This window comes from Bolinopsis microptera, chromosome 7, assembly GCF_026151205.1.
Source record: "Bolinopsis microptera isolate Bmic1 chromosome 7, MBARI_Bmic_1.0, whole genome shotgun sequence".
In the NCBI taxonomy this organism is placed as follows: Eukaryota; Metazoa; Ctenophora; class Tentaculata; order Lobata; family Bolinopsidae; genus Bolinopsis; species Bolinopsis microptera.
The window spans coordinates 763,305-790,515 of NC_087078.1; the positions used below are offsets into that span (position 1 = coordinate 763,305).

Here is a 27,211-nt window from a genome sequence, read left to right on the forward strand (position 1 = left end):
TATTTACACAGTATGTTGCTACAAGGAGAGCGAATATCACGTGAATATGTACAAGAATGGGTGGAGGTGGGGTACTCGTTTCTAAATGATAAAGATACGCCGCGGGTTAGAAACTTTACTAAAGACGGTGGAGCATTCAGGTAATTCTTCCTTGTTGCAATTTAAGTGGAGGTCAGATTTTAAATTTTTTTCTTCACGAGTCACATTTTTGACAAGGTTACCTAAATACATATATGACACGAGTTAGTCCCGACACTGTCCTGAGAACAGTGCTCTCATGCAATATACAAGGAACTAAATAAAGTAGAAATTTACGGAGCTAATAAATTCTGAACCGTGATATTTGGATTAAAGCAGACAACAAAGTGCTCCTAAATGGACAAAGTTATTAGAAATTACAACCAGAGCAACAAATTCACGCTCTTAACCGGTTGGGTATTTAATCTTACCTGCCACGTTTCTCTCTCTCGAACAATACAAATGCAACCCTATATGGCCTAATAATAGGCACTTACAAAGGGGTAGCAATAAAAGTATACTGTTATAACGTCATGTTAAACTTTAACTTTCTAACCATTAACACAGGGATTAAGAGGTACACATAGAACTTATTTTAGATCAGGGTTTTCAAAAACAAATTCAATCGATACTGGAATGCTCGATTTACCGAGACAATTTACATTCCCCACCATTGCATTTACGGTAAATGGGAGTTAACTGTATTTATCAAGTAACTACCAGGTACCAGTCAAGTACTAGTAGTGAGCTGTGTAGAGACCGGTAACTGTCTTAACAAGTAACTGTACGGCAAGTTAAACAAGGATCTGAAACTACTAGGTTCCGTACAGACTCAACTCTGCACCCGTGTCAATATGTTCATTATATGCAAGCCTCTTGATTTTTAATACCAGGTACCAGTCAAGTAGCGAGCTGTGTAGAGACCGGTAACTGTCTTAATACAGGGTACCAGTCAAGTAGCGAGCTGTGTAGAAACCGGTAACTGTCTTAATATCAGGTACCAGTCAAGTAGTGAGCTGTGTAGAGACCGGTAACTGTCTTAACAAGTAACTGTACGGCAAGTTAAACAAGGATCTGAAACTACTAGGTTCCGTACAGACTCAACTCTGCACCCGTGTCAATATGTTCATTATATGCAAGCCTCTTGATTTTTAATACCAGGTACCAGTCAAGTAGCGAGCTGTGTAGAGACCGGTAACTGTCTTAATACCAGGTACCAGTCAAGTAGCGAGCTGTGTAGAGACCGGTAACTGTCTTAATACCAGGTACCAGTCAAGTAGCGAGCTGTGTAGAGACCGGTAACTGTCTTAATACCAGGTACCAGTCAAGTAGCGAGCTGTGTAGAGACCGGTAACTGTCCTAATACCAGGTACCAGTCAAGTAGCGAGCTGTGTAGAGACCGGTAACTGTCTTAATACAGGGTACCAGTCAAGTAGCGAGCTGTGTAGAAACCGGTAACTGTCTTAATATCAGGTACCAGTCAAGTAGTGAGCTGTGTAGAGACCGGTAACTGTCTTAACAAGTAACTGTACGGCAAGTTAAACAAGGATCTGAAACTACTAGGTTCCGTACAGACTCAACTCTGCACCCGTGTCAATATGTTCATTATATGCAAGCCTCTTGATTTTTAATACCAGGTACCAGTCAAGTAGCGAGCTGTGTAGAGACCGGTAACTGTCTTAATACCAGGTACCAGTCAAGTAGCGAGCTGTGTAGAGACCGGTAACTGTCTTAATACCAGGTACCAGTCAAGTAGCGAGCTGTGTAGAGACCGGTAACTGTCTTAATACAGGGTACGAGTCAAGTAGCGAGCTGTGTAGAGACCGGTAACTGTCTTAATACCAGGTACCAGTCAAGTAGCGAGCTGTGTAGAGACCGGTAACTGTCTTAATACCAGGTACCAGTCAAGTAGCGAGCTGTGTAGAGACCGGTAACTGTCTTAATACAGGTACCAGTCAAGTAGCGAGCTGTGTAGAGACCGGTAACTGTCTTAATACCAGGTACCAGTCAAGTAGCGAGCTGTGTAGAGACCGGTAACTGTCTTAATACAGGGTACCAGTCAAGTAGCGAGCTGTGTAGAGACCGGTAACTGTCTTAATACCAGGTACCAGTCAAGTAGCGAGCTGTGTAGAGACCGGTAACTGTCTTAATACAGGTACGAGTCAAGTAGCGAGCTGTGTAGAGACCGGTAACTGTCCTAATACAGGGTACGAGTCAAGTAGCGAGCTGTGTAGAGACCGGTAACTGTCTTAATACCAGGTACCAGTCAAGTAGCGAGCTGTGTAGAGACCGGTAACTGTCCTAATACAGGTACGAGTCAAGTAGCGAGCTGTGTAGAGACCGGTAACTGTCTTAATACCAGGTACCAGTCAAGTAGCGAGCTGTGTAGAGACCGGTAACTGTCTTAATACAGGGTACGAGTCAAGTAGCGAGCTGTGTAGAGACCGGTAACTGTCCTAATACAGGGTACGAGTCAAGTAGCGAGCTGTGTAGAGACCGGTAACTGTCCTAATACCAGGTACCAGTCAAGTAGCGAGCTGTGTAGAGACCGGTAACTGTCCTAATACAGGGTACGAGTCAAGTAGCGAGCTGTGTAGAGACCGGTAACTGTCTTAATACCAGGTACCAGTCAAGTAGCGAGCTGTGTAGAGACCGGTAACTGTCTTAATACCAGGTACCAGTCAAGTAGCGAGCTGTGTAGAGACCGGTAACTGTCTTAATACCAGGTACCAGTCAAGTAGCGAGCTGTGTAGAGACCGGTAACTGTCTTAATACCAGGTACCAGTCAAGTAGCGAGCTGTGTAGAGACCGGTAACTGTCTTAATACCAGGGTACCAGTCAAGTAGCGAGCTGTGTAGAGACCGGTAACTGTCTTAATACAGGGTACCAGTCAAGTAGCGAGCTGTGTAGAGACCGGTAACTGTCTTAATACAGGGTACGAGTCAAGTAGCGAGCTGTGTAGAGACCGGTAACTGTCTTAATACCAGGTACCAGTCAAGTAGCGAGCTGTGTAGAGACCGGTAACTGTCTTAATACAGGGTACCAGTCAAGTAGCGAGCTGTGTAGAGACCGGTAACTGTCTTAATACCAGGTACCAGTCAAGTAGCGAGCTGTGTAGAGACCGGTAACTGTCTTAATACAGGTACGAGTCAAGTAGCGAGCTGTGTAGAGACCGGTAACTGTCTTAATACCAGGTACCAGTCAAGTAGCGAGCTGTGTAGAGACCGGTAACTGTCTTAATACCAGGTACCAGTCAAGTAGCGAGCTGTGTAGAGACCGGTAACTGTCTTAATACAGGTACCAGTCAAGTAGCGAGCTGTGTAGAGACCGGTAACTGTCTTAATACAGGGTACCAGTCAAGTAGCGAGCTGTGTAGAGACCGGTAACTGTCTTAATACAGGGTACCAGTCAAGTAGCGAGCTGTGTAGAGACCGGTAACTGTCTTAATACAGGGTACGAGTCAAGTAGCGAGCTGTGTAGAGACCGGTAACTGTCTTAATACCAGGTACCAGTCAAGTAGCGAGCTGTGTAGAGACCGGTAACTGTCTTAATACCAGGTACCAGTCAAGTAGCGAGCTGTGTAGAGACCGGTAACTGTCTTAATACAGGGTACCAGTCAAGTAGCGAGCTGTGTAGAGACCGGTAACTGTCTTAATACAGGGTACCAGTCAAGTAGCGAGCTGTGTAGAGACCGGTAACTGTCTTAATACAGGGTACCAGTCAAGTAGCGAGCTGTGTAGAGACCGGTAACTGTCTTAATACCAGGTACCAGTCAAGTAGCGAGCTGTGTAGAGACCGGTAACTGTCTTAATACAGGTACCAGTCAAGTAGCGAGCTGTGTAGAGACCGGTAACTGTCTTAATACCAGGTACCAGTCAAGTAGCGAGCTGTGTAGAGACCGGTAACTGTCTTAATACCAGGTACCAGTCAAGTAGCGAGCTGTGTAGAGACCGGTAACTGTCTTAATACAGGTACCAGTCAAGTAGCGAGCTGTGTAGAGACCGGTAACTGTCTTAATACCAGGTACCAGTCAAGTAGCGAGCTGTGTAGAGACCGGTAACTGTCTTAATACAGGGTACCAGTCAAGTAGCGAGCTGTGTAGAGACCGGTAACTGTCTTAATACCAGGTACCAGTCAAGTAGCGAGCTGTGTAGAGACCGGTAACTGTCTTAATACCAGGTACCAGTCAAGTAGCGAGCTGTGTAGAGACCGGTAACTGTCTTAATACCAGGTACCAGTCAAGTAGCGAGCTGTGTAGAGACCGGTAACTGTCTTAATACCAGGTACCAGTCAAGTAGCGAGCTGTGTAGAGACCGGTAACTGTCTTAATACCAGGGTACCAGTCAAGTAGCGAGCTGTGTAGAGACCGGTAACTGTCTTAATACCAGGTACCAGTCAAGTAGCGAGCTGTGTAGAGACCGGTAACTGTCTTAATACCAGGTACCAGTCAAGTAGCGAGCTGTGTAGAGACCGGTAACTGTCTTAATACCAGGTACCAGTCAAGTAGCGAGCTGTGTAGAGACCGGTAACTGTCTTAATACCAGGTACCAGTCAAGTAGCGAGCTGTGTAGAGACCGGTAACTGTCTTAATACCAGGTACCAGTCAAGTAGCGAGCTGTGTAGAGACCGGTAACTGTCTTAATACCAGGTACCAGTCAAGTAGCGAGCTGTGTAGAGACCGGTAACTGTCTTAATACCAGGTACCAGTCAAGTAGCGAGCTGTGTAGAGACCGGTAACTGTCTTAATACCAGGGTACCAGTCAAGTAGCGAGCTGTGTAGAGACCGGTAACTGTCTTAATACCAGGTACCAGTCAAGTAGCGAGCTGTGTAGAGACCGGTAACTGTCTTAATACCAGGTACCAGTCAAGTAGCGAGCTGTGTAGAGACCGGTAACTGTCTTAATACCAGGTACCAGTCAAGTAGCGAGCTGTGTAGAGACCGGTAACTGTCTTAATACCAGGTACCAGTCAAGTAGCGAGCTGTGTAGAGACCGGTAACTGTCTTAATACCAGGTACCAGTCAAGTAGCGAGCTGTGTAGAGACCGGTAACTGTCTTAATACCAGGTACCAGTCAAGTAGCGAGCTGTGTAGAGACCGGTAACTGTCTTAATACAGGTACCAGTCAAGTAGCGAGCTGTGTAGAGACCGGTAACTGTCTTAATACCAGGTACCAGTCAAGTAGCGAGCTGTGTAGAGACCGGTAACTGTCTTAATACCAGGTACCAGTCAAGTAGCGAGCTGTGTAGAGACCGGTAACTGTCTTAATACCAGGTACCAGTCAAGTAGCGAGCTGTGTAGAGACCGGTAACTGTCTTAATACCAGGGTACCAGTCAAGTAGCGAGCTGTGTAGAGACCGGTAACTGTCTTAATACCAGGTACCAGTCAAGTAGCGAGCTGTGTAGAGACCGGTAACTGTCTTAATACCAGGTACCAGTCAAGTAGCGAGCTGTGTAGAGACCGGTAACTGTCTTAATACAGGGTACCAGTCAAGTAGCGAGCTGTGTAGAGACCGGTAACTGTCTTAATACCAGGTACCAGTCAAGTAGCGAGCTGTGTAGAGACCGGTAACTGTCTTAATACCAGGTACCAGTCAAGTAGCGAGCTGTGTAGAGACCGGTAACTGTCTTAATACCAGGTACCAGTCAAGTAGCGAGCTGTGTAGAGACCGGTAACTGTCTTAATACCAGGTACCAGTCAAGTAGCGAGCTGTGTAGAGACCGGTAACTGTCTTAATACCAGGTACCAGTCAAGTAGCGAGCTGTGTAGAGACCGGTAACTGTCTTAATACAGGTACCAGTCAAGTAGCGAGCTGTGTAGAGACCGGTAACTGTCTTAATACCAGGTACCAGTCAAGTAGCGAGCTGTGTAGAGACCGGTAACTGTCTTAATACCAGGTACCAGTCAAGTAGCGAGCTGTGTAGAGACCGGTAACTGTCTTAATACCAGGTACCAGTCAAGTAGCGAGCTGTGTAGAGACCGGTAACTGTCTTAATACCAGGTACCAGTCAAGTAGCGAGCTGTGTAGAGACCGGTAACTGTCTTAATACCAGGTACCAGTCAAGTAGCGAGCTGTGTAGAGACCGGTAACTGTCTTAATACCAGGTACCAGTCAAGTAGCGAGCTGTGTAGAGACCGGTAACTGTCTTAATACCAGGTACCAGTCAAGTAGCGAGCTGTGTAGAGACCGGTAACTGTCTTAATACCAGGTACCAGTCAAGTAGCGAGCTGTGTAGAGACCGGTAACTGTCTTAATACCAGGTACCAGTCAAGTAGCGAGCTGTGTAGAGACCGGTAACTGTCTTAATACCAGGGTACCAGTCAAGTAGCGAGCTGTGTAGAGACCGGTAACTGTCTTAATACCAGGTACCAGTCAAGTAGCGAGCTGTGTAGAGACCGGTAACTGTCTTAATACCAGGTACCAGTCAAGTAGCGAGCTGTGTAGAGACCGGTAACTGTCTTAATACCAGGTACCAGTCAAGTAGCGAGCTGTGTAGAGACCGGTAACTGTCTTAATACCAGGTACCAGTCAAGTAGCGAGCTGTGTAGAGACCGGTAACTGTCTTAATACCAGGTACCAGTCAAGTAGCGAGCTGTGTAGAGACCGGTAACTGTCTTAATACCAGGTACCAGTCAAGTAGCGAGCTGTGTAGAGACCGGTAACTGTCTTAATACCAGGTACCAGTCAAGTAGCGAGCTGTGTAGAGACCGGTAACTGTCTTAATACCAGGTACCAGTCAAGTAGCGAGCTGTGTAGAGACCGGTAACTGTCTTAATACCAGGTACCAGTCAAGTAGCGAGCTGTGTAGAGACCGGTAACTGTCTTAATACCAGGTACCAGTCAAGTAGCGAGCTGTGTAGAGACCGGTAACTGTCTTAATACCAGGTACCAGTCAAGTAGCGAGCTGTGTAGAGACCGGTAACTGTCTTAATACCAGGTACCAGTCAAGTAGCGAGCTGTGTAGAGACCGGTAACTGTCTTAATACCAGGTACCAGTCAAGTAGCGAGCTGTGTAGAGACCGGTAACTGTCTTAATACCAGGTACCAGTCAAGTAGCGAGCTGTGTAGAGACCGGTAACTGTCTTAATACCAGGTACCAGTCAAGTAGCGAGCTGTGTAGAGACCGGTAACTGTCTTAATACCAGGTACCAGTCAAGTAGCGAGCTGTGTAGAGACCGGTAACTGTCTTAATACCAGGTACCAGTCAAGTAGCGAGCTGTGTAGAGACCGGTAACTGTCTTAATACCAGGTACCAGTCAAGTAGCGAGCTGTGTAGAGACCGGTAACTGTCTTAATACCAGGTACCAGTCAAGTAGCGAGCTGTGTAGAGACCGGTAACTGTCTTAATACCAGGTACCAGTCAAGTAGCGAGCTGTGTAGAGACCGGTAACTGTCTTAATACCAGGTACAGTCAAGTAGCGAGCTGTGTAGAGACCGGTAACTGTCTTAATACCAGGTACCAGTCAAGTAGCGAGCTGTGTAGAGACCGGTAACTGTCTTAATACCAGGTACCAGTCAAGTAGCGAGCTGTGTAGAGACCGGTAACTGTCTTAATACAGGTACCAGTCAAGTAGCGAGCTGTGTAGAGACCGGTAACTGTCTTAATACAGGTACCAGTCAAGTAGCGAGCTGTGTAGAGACCGGTAACTGTCTTAATACCAGGTACCAGTCAAGTAGCGAGCTGTGTAGAGACCGGTAACTGTCTTAATACCAGGTACCAGTCAAGTAGCGAGCTGTGTAGAGACCGGTAACTGTCTTAATACCAGGTACCAGTCAAGTAGCGAGCTGTGTAGAGACCGGTAACTGTCTTAATACCAGGTACCAGTCAAGTAGCGAGCTGTGTAGAGACCGGTAACTGTCTTAATACCAGGGTACCAGTCAAGTAGCGAGCTGTGTAGAGACCGGTAACTGTCTTAATACCAGGTACCAGTCAAGTAGCGAGCTGTGTAGAGACCGGTAACTGTCTTAATACCAGGTACCAGTCAAGTAGCGAGCTGTGTAGAGACCGGTAACTGTCTTAATACCAGGTACCAGTCAAGTAGCGAGCTGTGTAGAGACCGGTAACTGTCTTAATACCAGGTACCAGTCAAGTAGCGAGCTGTGTAGAGACCGGTAACTGTCTTAATACAGGTACCAGTCAAGTAGCGAGCTGTGTAGAGACCGGTAACTGTCTTAATACCAGGTACCAGTCAAGTAGCGAGCTGTGTAGAGACCGGTAACTGTCTTAATACCAGGTACCAGTCAAGTAGCGAGCTGTGTAGAGACCGGTAACTGTCTTAATACCAGGTACCAGTCAAGTAGCGAGCTGTGTAGAGACCGGTAACTGTCTTAATACCAGGTACCAGTCAAGTAGCGAGCTGTGTAGAGACCGGTAACTGTCTTAATACCAGGTACCAGTCAAGTAGCGAGCTGTGTAGAGACCGGTAACTGTCTTAATACCAGGTACCAGTCAAGTAGCGAGCTGTGTAGAGACCGGTAACTGTCTTAATACCAGGTACCAGTCAAGTAGCGAGCTGTGTAGAGACCGGTAACTGTCTTAATACCAGGTACCAGTCAAGTAGCGAGCTGTGTAGAGACCGGTAACTGTCTTAATACCAGGTACCAGTCAAGTAGCGAGCTGTGTAGAGACCGGTAACTGTCTTAATACCAGGTACCAGTCAAGTAGCGAGCTGTGTAGAGACCGGTAACTGTCTTAATACCAGGTACCAGTCAAGTAGCGAGCTGTGTAGAGACCGGTAACTGTCTTAATACCAGGTACCAGTCAAGTAGCGAGCTGTGTAGAGACCGGTAACTGTCTTAATACAGGGTACGAGTCAAGTAGCGAGCTGTGTAGAGACCGGTAACTGTCTTAATACAGGGTACCAGTCAAGTAGCGAGCTGTGTAGAGACCGGTAACTGTCTTAATACCAGGTACCAGTCAAGTAGCGAGCTGTGTAGAGACCGGTAACTGTCTTAATACCAGGTACCAGTCAAGTAGCGAGCTGTGTAGAGACCGGTAACTGTCTTAATACAGGGTACCAGTCAAGTAGCGAGCTGTGTAGAGACCGGTAACTGTCTTAATACCAGGTACCAGTCAAGTAGCGAGCTGTGTAGAGACCGGTAACTGTCTTAATACCAGGTACCAGTCAAGTAGCGAGCTGTGTAGAGACCGGTAACTGTCTTAATACAGGGTACGAGTCAAGTAGCGAGCTGTGTAGAGACCGGTAACTGTCTTAATACCAGGTACCAGTCAAGTAGCGAGCTGTGTAGAGACCGGTAACTGTCTTAATACAGGTACCAGTCAAGTAGCGAGCTGTGTAGAGACCGGTAACTGTCTTAATACCAGGTACCAGTCAAGTAGCGAGCTGTGTAGAGACCGGTAACTGTCTTAATACCAGGTACCAGTCAAGTAGCGAGCTGTGTAGAGACCGGTGGATAATATGGAGAATAAAAGATGATACGGTGGAACTGAGCGAGCTGTCTCTACATCTCAACCTCAGTGGGAATGGTCTCCGTCTCTACTTCCCTAACACTACGGTGCTGTCCCCAGTAAGTTCAAAACTAAATAGTTTCACTTTCACTTTCACTTTCACTTTCTCCGTCTCTACTTCCCTAACACTACAGTGCTCTCCCCAGTAAGTTCAAAACTAAATAGTGCGCACGCGCATAGTTTATCGTTTATGTGCATTGTGGACACTGTACAGGTATGGTACAGACTTTTAAGAGTGCCTTCTATAGAAATGTGGTAAAAGCTTACAACTGAAAAACAGGTTAAAGGCTTAATAAGTTATTGACACAATTTGATAAAGCGGAGATTGGAAATGGAAATCTTAACTGTAAGTTCAAATCAAAGTAGTGCACAGAGTTTATCATTTTAAGGATTGTGGCCTGGTATGGTACAGACTTCACTATTTTAAGGAAATGAATTGACTATTTAGTTTATAGTCGGCCCTATAAAAACCTGGTAAAAACAGAAGGTTACACTTACAATAACAAAACAACTTAAAGGCTTAATCGGAAAGATGGCTTTCGTCACAATCTAATAAAGCAGAGATTGGAAATCTCAACTGCAAGTAGCGAGACTGCAAGTAAGCGAGATTGCTTGCAATTGCGCACAAATACTGAACTAACACCATATATAGCTAACTTCGTCCCACTGCAAATTGTGATCTTGCAAACGTCGACAGTTTGACGGGTTAAGTAACATACATATAATATCTGCTACATTGGTGCATTAAATCTATAAATATTAGTTAACTTCCCCGGCCCGGGTTACTGACTGCTAAACTTCTTAGATAATATTAGTTAACTTCCCCGGGTTACTGACTGCTAAACTACCCAGATAATGATAGTGGAGGAAGGACTGACTGTCAGTATCCTAATAGCTACAACAGCTTCAGTTCACAGGATCATCTGTCCTCACCCGTCTTCTGAGCAGTCTTGCTTTAACCTGGGAACTGTCAAAACCAACACCGCCAGTGTGCTCGAGTAAGTGTCACCGGCTAGCGGGCTCTCGTTATTTTAGTTGTCATCTTGATACTAGAGGAAGCAACACTTAATAATGTCTAACGTACACAATATCATATATTCTCTCAACTCTGGCACTGATAAGGATATAATAATGAACCTCTTCAGATCGATCGACACTACAGTTCTCCAAACTAAACACCATTTCTCCTACATCCCTCACGATGTAGCACCCTCCCTTGCCACCGCAGCTCTCACACAGATTGGAGCTGCAGTTTTTGCTTTCTCCTACCCCTCAGCTGATCTTAGACTTGTCACTCTGCCTCCTCTCGGTACTGATGCAGCTGTTCTACAGGTTAGTTAGTTAGTTAGTTAGTTAGTTAGTTAGTTAGTTAGGTTAGTTAGTTAGTTAGGTTAGTTAGTTAGTTAGTTAGTTAGTTAGTTATTTATTTTAGTTAGTTAGTTAGTTAGTTAGTTAGTTAGTTAGTTAGTTATTTAGTTAGTTAGTTAGTTAGTTAGTTAGTTAGGTTAGTTAGTTAGTTAGTTAGTTAGTTAGTTATTTATTTTAGTTAGTTAGTTAGTTAGTTAGTTAGTTAGTAAGTTAGTTAGTTACTTATTTAGTTAGGTTAGTTAGTTATTTAGTTAGTTAGTTAGTTAGTTAGTTAGTTAGTTAGTTAGTTAGTTAGTTAGTTAGTTAGTTAGTTAGTTAGTTAGTTAGGTTAGTTAGTTAGTTAGTTAGGTTAGTTAGTTAGTTATTTATTTTAGTTAGTTAGTTAGTTAGTTAGTTAGTTAGTAAGTTAGTTAGTTAGTTATTTAGTTAGGTTAGTTATTTAGTTAGTTAGTTAGTTAGTTAGTTAGTTAGTTAGCTAGTTAGTTATTTAGTTATTTTAGTTAGTTAGTTAGTTAGTTAGTTAGTTAGTTAGTTAGTTAGTTAGTTAGTTAGTTAGTTAGTTAGTTAGTTAGTTAGTTAATAGACAGTTTTTGGGTTTTCCAAATAGTTTCTGATTATTCTGATTTGCGACAAATGATATTGCACTGTTAGGATAAACGACGTTTCAAAGTAACAACTTCTTATTCATGCTCAAATTATTTGTTATATAGTAGTGTTGAAAGTATTAAAACTAGTTAGTTAATTAGTTAGTAAGTTTATCCAAAACGATATATCGAGAAATGTAAATGTTTTTTCTGATTTTACCACCACAACACTTCAGACGGACCTACACCAAAGATCGCTGATGCAGAGTTTATGGTCGGGAGTAAGTCGCAGGTCCACTATGGTGGAGTCAGTGTCGGCCCCTCTGTCTCTCACAATGTCACAACTTGGTCCTGATATGCTCCTATTCTCGCTTTGCAAGTCAGTTTATTACTTTTATTTGTTTATTTAATTTGTTTTTCAATTATATTTATTTATTTTTAACCAGTGTATTGTGTATTAATGTTATCTGCCAAAGGGACGTGAAACTGCGAGTGTGGTCTGTGAACAACAAGGATATTATGAACATGGAGGCGATACCCTGCAAAACAGATCTTAAGTTGCACGGAAATCATTCCTTGTGTTTCAAACCTGCTACTGCTGACTCAACTGCTATGATCGGCATGCACCTGTCATTTGTGGACGATAGCGTCTTTAGAATCTACACTGGTGAGGAATCCTTTTAGTTAGAGATTTTAGAGTGCTTATTTCTGAAGTGTGACCCAAATTCCAAAGTGACATATAATAGTTAAAACACACATAACCCCGGCAAGCGCAGGGATTATATTTCAATTTTTCCCGCGACGCGCGGGAAAAATTTATAATAATTTCGAGTGCGAAGCACGAGGGATTATTATGAAAATAACCCCGACGTGCTTTAGCACGAGGGGTTATTTTAATATAACTTAAGCGTGCCGGTGTTATGTGTTATAAACCCCTCCGGTTTAGTGCTAGGACCAGCAATTTGACATTTTACTCTTAATTCTAGCTATATGAGATCAGTATGGAAAATATGAAATGGAATTGGGGACTACCAAATAAATACAACTAAGGTACTATGACATTTGAAATTGGCGTTTAAATATCTAAACATTATTCCTCAGTCAGAACGTTGAATGAATATGAATATCGATAAGGGGCGTCGAGTTAAGCCTGGCAAGCGATAAAAGGTGGAGCTAATAATGATATCGTGTCATGAAGTCCATCAAAGTAGACGACTATATATAATATAATACGTGGCTTATAACAAACACGACAAAATTAACCGGACAAAATCAAATGTAACCGTCGAGACAAGTTCTGGAACTGGTCCAATTAATGTAAGAGTTTAAGTAATGTAAGCAGTGTGCTGGAGTTTTGCCAGCGCCTGCAATTAGACCGATACGTAGATCAAGTGTATTAAATAGTTCTTACGTTAAGGCATAGGTCACGTGACATTTTTTACCAATGCGCGTCGTAGTAGTTAGTCACGTGATACACGTCATCAAAACACGTGACAGTGCGCGGTTGAAATTCTCATGTAATATCAAAACAGAACAAATCTAGTTGAGCCAAATAACCGGGGCGGGATTATAGAAGCTGTGCCGGGGTTATTTATTCAGCGGGAAAAAACTAACAGCGGGAGCCGGGATTATCAGAATCTATTTAGCGGGAGCCGGGATTATCAGAATCTTATTCTGACCCGGAGGGGTTTATAATATGATAAATATGATAATAAAAGTGCTGAATGTAAATCAGTATAACTCAATTCCTTAAATCTGAGCATTTAAAATGTTATCAGCAAATACTCGCTACATTTCCAACTAAGCAATCTTGGTATACTCCCCAGTACTGTACAATAACGAACATTTCTCAGTCACTGCAGATAACTAACTAACTAACTAACTAACTAACTTATCTTGGTAAACTCCTCAGTCCTGTACAATAACGAACAACTGAGCATGACCCTGCTGTATTACTGCTCTGGGTGGGACATGCCTCTCAAACATTTCTCAGTCACTGCAGATAAGATACTGGCTCTTCACGACGAGGCTGGAACTTCACGGTTAGTGTATAGTCCAGCTCTTTTGTACTTACATTAGTGCTCTTAAATATTAAGTTGAAATATCAAAAAATGTGGGGGTAGTATTTCTGAGACCATATCCTAGCCTAGTTTGTTGTTCAATGTTAATCTAACGATGTTCACGGTTAAATAATGCTAAGAACTGTAAGATAAGCTTCCCGGATCCCCTAAATCTAACTACTTGCCAGAGTGTTGACACTAAATAACTAACTAACTAACTAAATCTAACTACCATACTTGCCAGAGTGTTGACACTAAATAACTAACTAACTAACTAAATCTAACTACCATACTTGCCAGAGTGTTGACACTAAATAACTAACTAACTAACTAAATCTAACTACCATACTTGCCAGAGTGTTGACACTAAATAACTAACTAACTAACTAAATCTAACTACCATACTTGCCAGAGTGTTGACACTAAATAACTAACTAACTAACTAAATCTAACTACCATACTACCCAGAGTGTTGACACTAAATCTAACTAACTAACTAACTAACTAACTAACTAACTAACTAACTAAATAACTAACTAACTAACTAACTAACTAACTAACTAACTAACTAACTAACTAACTAACTAAATAACTAACTAACTAACTAACTAACTAACTAACTAACTAAATCTAACTACCATACTTGCCAGAGTGTTGACACTAAATAACTAACTAACTAACTAAATCTAACTACCATACTACCCAGAGTGTTGACACTAAATCTAACTAACTAACTAACTAACTAACTAACTAACTAACTAACTAACTAACTAACTAACTAACTAACTAACTAAATCTAACTACCATACTACCCAGAGTGTTGACACTAAATCTAACTAACTAACTAACTAACTAACTAACTAAATAACTAACTAACTAACTAACTAACTAACTAACTAACTAAATAACTAACTAACTAACTAACTAAATAACTAACTAACTAACTAACTAACTAACTAACTAACTAACTAACTAAATCTAACTACCATACTTGCCAGAGTGTTGACACTAAATAACTAACTAACTAACTAAATCTAACTACCATACTACCCAGAGTGTTGACACTAAATCTAACTAACTAACTAACTAACTAACTAACTAACTAACTAACTAACTAACTAAATAACTAACTAACTAACTAACTAAATAACTAACTTACTAACTAACTAACTAACTAACTAACTAACTAAAATAAATAACTAACTAACTAACCTAACTAACTAACTAACCTAACTAACTAACTAACTAACTAACTAACTAACTAACTAACTAACTAAAATAACTAAATAACTAACTAGCTAACTAACTAACTAACTAACTAACTAACTAACTAACTAAATAACTAACTAACCTAACTAAATAAGTAACTAACTAACTTACTAACTAACTAACTAACTAACTAACTAAATAACTAACTAACTAACTAAATAACTAACTAACTAACTAACTAACTAACTAACTAACTAAATAACTAACTAACTAACTAACTAACTAACTAACTAAATAACTAACTAACTAACTAACTAACTACCATACTACCCAGAGTGTTGACACTAAATAACTAACTAACTAACTAACTAACTAAATCTAACTACTTGCCAGAGTGTTGACACTAAAGTTCGGTAACTCTGAAAACGAGGGTAGCTGGGAGGAGGCTCAGATAATAGAACCCTCTGAATTAGACGAGGAAATATTTGATGACAAGGAATGTTTCGTTCAGTTTTGTCTGGGTGAATTCACAGAGAACACCATCTCTGCTGCTCTTGATAAACTAGGGTTCGAGTTTGAAGAGGGAACTGTGGATGAAGCTCTTGACAACTTCATCCAGACACACGAAGCTATGGGTGATCTTGAAGAAACTCTCCCTGCACTCTACAGCGAATGCCGCACATTCCACAATATTAACTCCTGTCCAGTGAGCATCTCAGATGGGATCCTAGTCATGGCTGGAGATCTCTCACTTCTCCTACCTAATAGCTCTGATTTCTACGTTAACGAGAACAGTGTGCTGATGGGAGCGTTTGTAAAGCTCACAGAGTTCATCCCAGCTACTGGATGGGAACTGTTACAGGTTTGTTTGTTTGGTACACCGGCCAATGTTTACAAAATCATATGATACATAACAATATAATTTTATTTAATATACGTGAATATGAAAATTGAAAATTATTATGTAACCTTTTATGTTTATTCATTTAAAAAAACCAAAACAGGACAATTCGAGTGATAACTTGGTGGATATTGCTAGAGAGTTACTCAGTAACCACCTGAACCCTGAGTGCGCGGCAGAGCTGGATGAACTGATCCTGTCTATGGAGAATGTACAGGAAGTGTTGGAGTCGGCTGTGGGAAGTATTGATAAGTACCCTGTCTCATCCCGTCAGCTCCCAACTCTCTTCAGGAGTGTTACTGGTTAGTGGTCTCTGGTATTTACTTTGTTAATAATTGAGCGATTATTGTTTTTTAAAATCAAAGTAACCTTTTAAAAGCACTTTCTTGTGAGGTTGCAATCCTAAACCACATGTTCTTTAACCCACATTTTCCCCTTGCAGGTACGGAATGTCTGATACGTGCTGTAGATACAGGAGTGTTTGACGCTCACAAGACATACGCTGTTTTGTTAGTGTGTCTAGTTTATATAGAGCAGGAGCAAGCAGGGGTGAGTGAGGAAACCCAGGCTAAAATGAGAACCTCTCTTATACCCGGCTGTGTGCAGATAATGAACAGGTTAGGGCGGATTAAATAAACAAGTTGTATTAAGAGTAAGCTTGTTACAACAGTTGTGGTACGAATTAAACTGTATTTCAAATAATTAGCTCTTATAATATAATATGTATAATTGGTATCTTTAAATGAATAATGTATCTCCCTCAACTTCCCTCACCCTCCAGATTCAGTCTCCTCCAATGGGTCCTGTCCAGCTCAGTAGAAACCTCGCCAGACTACGATAACTTTGGTAACCTAAACATCTCGGAGGTAGAGAAGAAACCCAAAACAATCCTCCACCACTACCTCTCCTCCCGACACCCTCTTATTGAGTATAAGAGTCTGGAGGATATGAAGAAAACAGTGGTTGCTATTATCAATGCTATGTACCCTGGCTCTACGTTACTGGACCTGCCACAGTTTCTACTTTCATCCCAGTACTACCATCAGCTCAAGGTAAATACTCCTTCATAAAGGTAAATACTTATTAATTCAAAAACATAAACCAGGACACCCGCTCACAGCTCAGGACAGGTTTTATTTGATGCGGTTCATAAATAAATATGTTATTTGAATAATTAACTGACTTATTTGACCCTATATATTAACCAAAACGATCACTAATCTAATGCGTTTATTTAATAAGTAATGACTTATAGTCCGCTAATAATATGTTAATCCATAGGAGTACTACACAAAGAGCGGGGACTGTTCAGCAGCGCTAAAACACATTGCTGCTCAAGCCTACGCTGCTACCGGAGAACAAGCTACTGCTGTGAAAATGTTTATCGGTGTTGCAAAAAACCTGGACATGAACAGTCCACTTCTCACAACTTTTATAGGTAGTAGAAATAGAAAACGCGAGAAACATAACTGATGCAGAAGTAGAAACACTTGATCTGAAAGATAAGAATAAGATAAGAATAACTACGAATGCGCGGCAGAAAGTAATTCTACTCACATATTAATAAGCTATATTATAAGGTATAAAGTCCGGGGTTGTGTTATCAGTCTAAGCGACCATGTCAGTATTTTTTATTTTGCCAATACTGACAATGTTATTAATGGTCATTAATGGTCATTAATGGTCATTAATGGTCATTAATGGTCAAAAAATTATATGGGTTGGGTTATCAGTCTGAACTTTGTGGACTATTAATCTTGAGGCTGTCTAATCTCCATATTATTATCAAAGTACTGCATTTAATATTTAGCATCAATATTATCATATCACATCTTGCTCACTGTGTTTCTAATGTCAGGTAACCACATCTTGCTCACTGTATTTCTAATGTCAGGTAACCACATCTTGCTCACTTCTAATGTCAGGTAACCACATCTTGCTCACTGTATTTCTAATGTCAGGTAACCACATCTTGCTCACTGTATTTCTAATGTCAGGTAACCACATCTTGCTCACTGTATTTCTAATGTCAGGTAACCACATCTTGCTCACTGTATTTCTAATGTCAGGTAACCACATCTTGCTCACTTCTAATGTCAGGTAACCACATCTTGCTCACTGTATTTCTAATGTCAGGTAACCACATCTTGCTCACTTCTAATGTCAGGTAACCACATCTTGCTCACTGTATTTCTAATGTCAGGTAATCACATCTTGCTCACTGTATTTCTAATGTCAGGTAACCACGTCTTGCTCACTGTATTTCTAATGTCAGGTAATCACATCTTGCTCACTGTATTTCTAATGTCAGGTAACCACATCTTGCTCACTGTATTTCTAATGTCAGGTAACCACTAAACCACATCTTGCTCACTTCTAATGTCAGGTAACCACATCTTGCTCACTGTATTTCTAATGTCAGGTAACCACATCTTGCTCACTTCTAATGTCAGGTAACCACATCTTGCTCACTGTATTTCTAATGTCAGGTAACCACATCTTGCTCACTGTATTTCTAATGTCAGGTAACCACATCTTGCTCACTTCTAATGTCAGGTAACCACATCTTGCTCACTGTATTTCTAATGTCAGGTAACCACATCTTGCTCACTGTATTTCTAATGTCAGGTAACCACATCTTGCTCACTGTATTTCTAATGTCAGGTAACCACATCTTGCTCACTGTATTTCTAATGTCAGGTAACCACATCTTGCTCACTGTATTTCTAATGTCAGGTAACCACATCTTGCTCACTGTATTCTAATGTCAGGTAACCACATCTTGCTCACTGTATTTCTAATGTCAGGTAACCACATCTTGCTCACTGTATTTCTAATGTCAGGTAACCACATCTTGCTCACTGTATTTCTAATGTCAGGTAACCACATCTTGCTCAGTGTGTTTCTAATGTCAGGTAACCACATCTTGCTCACTTCTAATGTCAGGTAACCACATCTTGCTCACTTCTAATGTCAGGTAACCACATCTTGCTCACTTCTAATCTCAGGTAACCACGACGGAGTTTCCACGAACCTCCAGTACATCACAAAGTGTATCTCCATGTTGGAGAGAAGTGGTCTCTCCGCAGCCATCGTCTCCCTGGCAACCCAAGCTACACAGTTCTGTGAGAAAGAGCACCTGCCCCTGCTCCACTCGCTAGCTTTTAAACACGCTGTTGAGGCTGGAGATTATGATATGGCCTATAAAGCCCTGTCTTCTAATCCCTGTCCTTCTCAGAAACACGCATGTCTCAAGAGGTATTTCAGTAGAGATAAAACTTACTGTGGTTCAAGTTTTATCCTTATTTAATAGTCATAACATTATAACTTACTTACTATATTAATTGGGTTTTGGCTTTAATTCGACTGCGAGCTTTGTTTTTGGTTACAGCTACAGGTAACTGAGGATATTATATCGTGATGGGGTATTATCCAAGTGTTAAACTTGATCCCTTCTAGGTTCGTAGTGGTAATGGTAGAAGCAGGACAAGCAAAACGTCTAGTAAACTACCCGTACCACGGCTTTAAGGCAGAGGTAGTCAGTGTTCTGGAGTTTAAAGCGAGGAACTCAGACCTCAGACAGAATCAACTGAAGAGTTATTACAACCTGCTGTTTGCTTTCCATGTTCAGAACAAGGTTAGTCTCGTCTGAATAAATAATAAATGATTAATAAATTATAATTAATTAATTAATAATAAATTATTAATAATCGCAATTTTAGTGTATTTTTAACTGACCCTAAGTTGTTTTTTTGAATCAACGATATTGGTTTTGAATTGACGAAGTTTATATCGATTGTAACCATAAACCACAAAACTACACCTAAAATCACTACAACTACTACAATTAATCAAGCACACTATTCTCTACATACACTATACATTCTCTATACATACACTATACATTCTCTATATATACACTATACATTATCTATACATACACTATACATTCTCTATACATACACTATTCTCTCAGATGTACCAGCACGCGGCAGCTACAGCCTACGAGCACGTGCTAAGGCTACAAAACGAGCTGCCTGGAGTCGCCTCCCTCCAGCAGCAACTACACGGCTACCTCACAGCTATCAGCTGCTTGGAACTGCTCAGGGAAAATGATGTGAGTTTATTATTATTACTGGTAACTTAGTAACCTAGTAACCTAGTAACCCAGTAACCCAGTAACCTAGTAACCTAGTAACCTAGATATCTCACAGTTATCAGCTGCTTAGAACTTCTCAGGAAAATGATGTGAGTTTATTATTACTGGTTTTAAAAGGGTATTTTCGTTTATTTCTGGCTTCATGTTGTGACTTGAGTTAGATTTTTAATGATAACTTAATCGTGACTCGTATCCAGAAACATAATATATGGTTAGTATATCAGTTTCTCTTTCACTTTGTAAAAACTGGCTCCATGTTGTGATACATGAGACGCACATTGTGTACATTCAAAACGACTCAAGTTGTAATTGCATTTATGTAAAATGACTGGCCTTGCGAAGTTTGTGACCTTATCTTTTGAAGATAAGTAAAGTGATTGATATATTATATTCTAGAATATCAACGGCAATATTTCTCAAGCTTATCTTCAAATTTGGTTTAAATGATACTCGATGATACTATACTAGTACTACAACAATACTTCTTGTCACATAACTTTGATATGTTGCCCTAGTTTTACAATTATGTTACACTGTATCACCACATACCTGTTGGATAGCATTTTTCTGTGTATCGACCGTTTTGCCGGGGTAATTAAAACATCCTACACAAAAGTAAAGTACGTTGTGAAGCCGGGTCATGTAGACTTTGAGGACTTTGAGCAGAAGTTACTGGGATACCCGCTATTTCCTTTAGATGATCTTAATTACATTGTCCACGTCGTATAGTGTAAGATAGTTTTTATAATTCAGTTTTAATGATTTGTTAGCCACGTGTCGCTATTTGACGATTAAAAACTTTCCTTTACGGCCACATTTTTCAAAAACTTGCATCTTCTGAGCTTATATTTCTTCATGGACATACGTCTCACCCAAAATTATATTGTACAAGTTCAAGAATGAAATAAAAAAGAAAATTATTGAATTTTAAAGTCATAGAACAAAACATCAATTTATAGAATATTAAAAAGTCAATTATTCTTCAATTGTCTCCACTTTCCATACCACATGGTATTGTCTCCACATGATAAACAAATATTTCTCAATAAAAAACAGCTTTAAAAACTGTTTCCAGTACTCTCCATACCACTTATATGGGCACCACGTGGTGTATTGCAATCTCCTTACTGCACGTTAAGATTCTAACATCCTTTTCCAGGCGTGGATACTAGAACCAACACAGTACTCTCCATACCACATGGTATTTAACATCCTTTTCCAGGCGTGGATACTAGAACCAACACAGTATGCCCTTATATGGGCACCACGTGGTGTATTGCAATCTCCTTACTGCACGTTAAGCTTCTAACATCCTTTTCCAGGCGTGGATACTAGAACCTACACAGTATGCTGATGTGAGGGTGGCAGTGAACGCCTCTCCTAAACGTGGCAGGAGCGCTAATCAGCCAAAAGAGAAGAAATCTAACACCAAACTGACTCTCGTTACCGGTGAGTATTATTATACTGCACGTTTAGTGGAATATTTAATAATTTAGGTTAAGTAAGTTTAGTGTAATATAATATAACTTAAAGGCCAGATCCTCTGATATGTTAGACGTCCTAGTAAGATTTAGAAGATTTAGAGATTTAGAGGGCAGTAGAGTGATTCCTATCGTCCGGACCCAACAGCTCTGAAATCCCTGTACCTCGTCTTCCGTTCATACTGTAGGTATTTTCCTCCTTCTTCGCTGAGGACCACACCCATTTCCTGAATTCTTTTATTCTGAGATAATACAAGATAGGATTCAGAACAGCGTTTAAAACAGTCAGATAAATTTTACCGATAGGCCAGGAGAACCAAAACATGAAGGTGTTCTGAAAGAAAGGTCCAGGGTAGGAGAGGTTCATAAAGTAGGTCACACTTTCCAGACTCTTAGTCATGAAAAACAGAGAGTTACACATCAGGAATATGCCCGTAAAAAGTGTGATTGTTATTGAAGCTTGTTGTTTTCTGTTCCTCTGATTTGCTTTCATTTCCCGATGCATTAGGGTTTTTGGGGTAGTGACGAAGTAAAGTTTGGCAAGGCTCACTGCAAAACTGAAGGATATGATAACCGGTGGGATCCCAACTTGGAGGACAAATCTAAAGTTAACCATTTTGAGGACTGTTGCTATTTCGGTATTTTCACCATAGTAGCTGCCATTATACTCGTAGCAGTAGGCGCAGTCCTTGCTGTAGAAGAAGTTAATACCGTATTGAGTTACCGCTATATCTGATACTAACAAAAAGATGCCGTAAAGTATTAGCACAACAATTACCGCTCTTTTCTTCACCTCAGCAAATGGGTAGACTATTTTTATTGTCCTGGAAACTGTCAAAAGCATCACCAAGAACATCGAGAATTTCTGCAAAAGCGAGAAAAATATCGTCCAAAAAGTACAAAACGCTTTGACGTTGAAAAGCCCAGGTTGTCTGTGATTTAGAAGCACACCCACTATCGGGAAATGAGCCATCCCGGTTCCCATATCCACCACAGTTATACAAATGTAGAGGATGGTGGGCAAATTCTTTGGTCTAGAGACAAAGTAGCGGAATGCAAGACTGTTTCCGATAGTTGAAAGAAAGAAGAAAGGAATGAACTGGAGCCCGATAGTGATGTCCCAAATGTGGGCGTTGCTCACGTCCTCCTCGCTGAAGTTTCCGGTTATCTTCATCCTGAAAAGATAGTATGATCCAACAAATGATCCAAATCAGAGTATCAAATCAGAATATAAAAATGATAAATTGTAAAGTAAAGAGTGGTTTTTGCGTGTAAAACGCTGAGATAAAGGGCAGTGCAGACGTAACGAATACTGCACATTTTAACTGATCATCAGTCAAGAAGCCAGGAGAACTTCTTGATTTACTGCACATTAGAGTGGCGGCTTCCTTGCAAGATATCTTGCAGTATATATTCTGATTAGGGTATTCAACCTAATAATATCTCGATAAGATTATCGCCGATAATTGGGTCTAAATCTTTATTGATTTATCTCGATAATTTGGTACTGATAACCGATCAAATTAAGCAAAAAGTCTTCTGGCTAAACCACAGAAATTTTAGATTCAGTTCCTGATAAATTTACTATTTCTCATGATTTCTGATAGACTAAACCGCAACATACAAAACATCCAAATTCCAAGCTGACTTCAGCAAAACTGTAAAAACGTTATGATATCGCAGCACGAGAGCGAATAGAGAGCGAACATAAACAAATGCCACAAATTTTAACTAATTCTCAACAAGCCAGATCTTGATTACTGCACATTAATTTGGCGTCATACTTCCTTGCAGTAGATCCAAACTGATCTCAACAAAGCTGGGAAAATTCACACCTCAACGAAACTGAGATACTAAAGTGTCAAATTAGCCAAAAATAATCAGCGATGAAAGACAATGTTAACCAAGCTGTTACAATGTTAAATACTTCACGTGAAACCAGGCTCTTGTTGTTGTCTAGGAGAGGAGGTATTATAATTAACGCAGCGAAGAATGGAACGTTTAACTGCAGTTGGTGTCAGACAAACTCTGATAATACCATATAACTAAACCTTCTTTCTAAGACTTCCTAGAGAAACATTTGGGTGCCGGGCGGGAATGGTATGCATCCTGTTCAAACTTACTTTATGTAATTAATTATTAATGTCCTCAAATACGTTATATTCGACAAATCATAATTATAAATAACTGCCAGTAACCACAGTGTCATGTTTCAGTAAAGGAACTAAGAGCCGGATATTTAATGGTTGACAGTCTTGTTAAGATAAGCGCTATTAAACCTGACTCAGTTAAACTACACAACCTGTCTTCTTCCGAGGTGAGCGCTTTCAAATATTTCATTGGTAATTAATAATTATGTAATTAATATATGCAAGCTTTTGAGAATCATGAGGGGCCGCGAAACTATTTGTTTCGCAATGCAAATGTTGAAAGGAAATGGAAGTTATGGCTCCAATAATATAATTATATTTATAATTACTGGACGAGGTTTACAACTTTAAGTATCCAAATAAGGTCACTTTATAAACCTTTTTAACCATAGTTATTTAATTTGACGTCTTTGATCTGCGCTTAATTATTAAATTGGAACAGATTAAAAGTACATTTAAGGGAAACGCCTATTGTTTTAACGAAAATTTTCAACTAATAAATAAAAGTAGTAAAAACAGAGCTTAAGTCTTATATTTCTCTAATAACAAATCTTTACCTAAACATCTTTTAACTGATGCATTTGAATATTGTAGTCATTACTCGCCTAAAAAGTAAAGTCCTTGAAAAAAAGTAAAGTCCTGATAAGTTCCAGGACCGGAGATATCATGTGCATTGTGCAGTGCAGGGTAAAGTAAGGTAAAGTAAGGTAAAGTAAGGTAAAGGTAGAATTTAGTTTAATAAAATTCATTATAACTTTGTCGGGGAGTTGAGCGGCTAGTTAATAGACTTGAGAGATAGAAGACCTGTATCTCCCTTCAACACAACGCGAACGGTTGTTAAACAAATGCTTAAAGTTAATACTGTTACGGAGAGTCTAGCGAGTCACCCCCCCCCCCCCCCCCTCCTTAAAGTTAATACTGTTACGGAGAGTCTAGCGAGTCACCCCCCCCCCCTCCTTAAAGTTAATACTGTTACGGAGAGTCTAGCGAGTCACCCCCCCCCCCCCCTCCTTAAAGTTAATACTGTTACGGAGAGTCTAGCGAATGACCCCCCCCCCCCCCCCCCCCCCCGTAGTGAGTCTCTACTCTCTACACTCTAATATGAGATAACAAAACAACCACAGAGCCTGTACACCACAAATAAATGGCACTTTTCTTTAATATTATAACCGTTATTTAACCGCTATCGGGGCACATCACAGAACTAGTATTATATTGAACTATTATATAAAACTAGTTTTAAAACATGCCGCTAAACTTGACCTTGTAACAGAGCGGACTTGAAGTAACCATGGTAACAGAGCGGAATTTGGCGAATTAACAAAATGAAGTACAATTTACCTAAACTATAGCTATGTGAACTATGTGCAGAATCTGGTGAGGTGCCCCACTATGCTATGTTACCTATAGCTCTGACGAATGATAGACTGGCATTATCCCTCTACTTCATATATATATAGCTGTACTCTCTATGATGTCACCGTGGTAACACCACTGTACACCTCGTAACACCATAGTAACACCTAGTCAGTCCCCCTGTCATTACCCGCTTGTTTATCACCAGTCTAGTCTTTATGGAAACTGGTCGGGAGGTGAGCACACGTGAGAGCGATTAACCAATCAGCTTCCAGCACTGACCAACCAAAACCCAGAATATCTGTCACGTGTCAAAGCAAATTATGCTTCAGCTCCCCAGTCCCCATCCTTATTCGTTATCCAAATATTTATAGTGACAGACATGATAGCAACACCAATGACCAAATGTTACTGATCCAGACGTTTCACCCCAAATTACAATGAACAAGTCTGTATATAACCACCTGATAACCACGTGACACCAGGTGCTTGGTCTGCTCTGCAGCTGTGGACTCTACGACCAAGCCTTCCTCCTGGCCTCCTACCACGACCTCCCTCCCCCGCTGGGCTCTCTCACGGCACGCTGCGTTAATGTAGCCCAACACTTTGCCGCCCACAGCCATCTACCGTCAGGTTAGTTAATATAGTTACTAGTTAATAGTACTATGTTTACAGTATGCACTGAAGGGGTATCCTAGGAAGTTTTAAAAACTTTTAACAGGTACCCCTCCTCATTTAACCCTCAATTAAGTTTCTTATCATTCGGCTGAGTAACCAGGTGGTGTTCTTAACATTGTGGTGTTAAAGATCACAGCGGGAATTTCAGAAACGGAGCGAAAGTTTCAATTAAATTTGAAGGGGGTACTGAACATGATGTCATTTCTCGAAATAGTCGATGGACGTGATATTAATGCACTAAGATTTAAGTCTTGAACAGTTTTGAATCATAAGATTTTGCAACATGAATGAATATTCAATAATACAAAATGGTGCTTTTAATATTGGTTAATATAACCAACTTAATTATACTACTGATATTATTGATATAACTTTATCAGGATTTACGGATTGGTTAGCGCTGAACAATGTTCCCAACACAGATGAACTAAACCCGGCTGACCGGGCCTGGCTCTACCTTCAGACGAAGGTAGAAGCGCACGGAGACTGGGAGTCACTGCGCGCGGTTCTCGCGCAGATGCTCAGCGCTCCGTTCCCTCCTCCTTTCTGGTTGTTGAAACTGTGTAAACTAGTTAATACTGAGGGGACCATAAGATTGTGTGCTCAGTATGATAGCCTTCAGCTCGCTGTTAACCTCGCTATAGGTTAGTTTAGTGTACTTTAATTTACTCTCTTTTTCAGTCTGTAAACTTAGAATGACCGATTAAAACAATGATTTTGAGATCGCAATTAAATTTTAAATTGAGTAACAATTAGTTATAATGTTTAATTTCCACCAGGGTATATTGGTGCAGTGGCAGGAAGAGAGACACGTGACTTTGGTTTAGAAAACTCGCTCCAGAGCAACATGCCTCCCGTATACGTTCCTTACACAGTATTCGATCAGGTGCTTACTCTCTTCAATATGATTGTGAGGTTTTGTTATTCCTGGGGCATCAGTCACTTCGCTCATAATTATGAGTATACGAGTATATAATATACATATTATTATATATGCCTATAAAGCTAACTGTAATGAATATTAATTCAGGTTTTGCTGCAATTGAAGCAGAAAACGGACAAAAGTTCCGCAGAATTGTACAAAGATTTGGTGGAGCAGATAAACTCACATATAGACCTTTTAGAAAGAGTATGCGAGGATAACACTTATCTAAACAGAGATAAGCTGGTTTATTCCTTGACTTGAGAAGGAATCACGTGGTGTGACGTCATAACACGTGGTGTGACGTCACACCACGTGTTATTCCTTGACTTGAGAGTGGTGGAACTCTTGATTTATATTTTATGTTATCGCGTTTTATTGCATAGAGTATTTCTACTCTAGAGCGATATTCGAACACTCATATCTACGGTTTAATTTATCAAAACCAGTTTTGAATATGACACCAGATTTTTATAAAATGGGATATTATGATGCACCCGAGCATACAATTTTAAATGAATTGAAATCGTTCAGTACTTAGAAGCTAGATTCTAGAACTTAAATAACTTGACAAAGGGTGCAATGATATTTGGGAAATCATTAAAATCAATGTAAATCGAACTTGTATATTTTTCTAATTACGGATTCAGTTGATCTTGTATTTTATTCGGAACTGGCCCCAAAATGGTAATCGAGGCTAATTTAGACTAATTTAGACTAATTTTCCCGGTAAATCGGAAATCGGTAGGGGCCGGGCACTGTTACTTGGAATGAATCGCTGATAAAGTCAGATTTAAAGAGGGGAGAGATTAAACAAAATATTTGTAAGAACAGAGCTAAAATTATAAGAAGTGTT

General features: G+C 40.5%; 2 protein-coding genes across 2 annotated transcripts in view; both read left to right on the top strand.

Annotated features, from left to right (window-relative positions):
- On the top strand, positions 1 to 27,009 carry LOC134818233 (nuclear pore complex protein Nup160-like). The gene is made up of 21 exons (XM_063827709.1): positions 1 to 140; positions 9,396 to 9,546; positions 10,340 to 10,485; positions 10,633 to 10,819; positions 11,676 to 11,818; positions 11,916 to 12,106; positions 13,352 to 13,481; positions 15,102 to 15,570; positions 15,713 to 15,911; positions 16,052 to 16,226; positions 16,391 to 16,661; positions 16,891 to 17,047; positions 18,618 to 18,867; positions 19,069 to 19,246; positions 19,586 to 19,726; positions 21,091 to 21,217; positions 23,466 to 23,566; positions 25,241 to 25,388; positions 25,814 to 26,077; positions 26,213 to 26,319; positions 26,464 to 27,009. The coding sequence occupies exons 1-21, from the start codon at positions 13 to 15 to the stop codon at positions 26,617 to 26,619; spliced, it is 3,819 nt and encodes a 1,272-aa protein (XP_063683779.1). The 5' UTR covers positions 1 to 12; the 3' UTR covers positions 26,620 to 27,009.
- Positions 1 to 27,211, top strand: part of LOC134818808 (ribonucleoside-diphosphate reductase large subunit-like) — a 124,851-nt gene that overhangs the window by 69,213 nt on the left and 28,427 nt on the right. The window lies entirely within an intron of this gene.

Coding starts and splice junctions, on each gene's coding strand:
- LOC134818233 (XM_063827709.1), top strand. CDS start 13: ATGTTGCTACAAGGAGAGCGAATATCACGTGAATATGTACAAGAATGG. Junction 141..9,395: donor AAAGACGGTGGAGCATTCAG/GTAATTCTTCCT, acceptor TCTTAATACCAG/GTACCAGTCAAGTAGCGAGC. Junction 13,482..15,101: donor GACGAGGCTGGAACTTCACG/GTTAGTGTATAG, acceptor ACTACTTGCCAG/AGTGTTGACACTAAAGTTCG.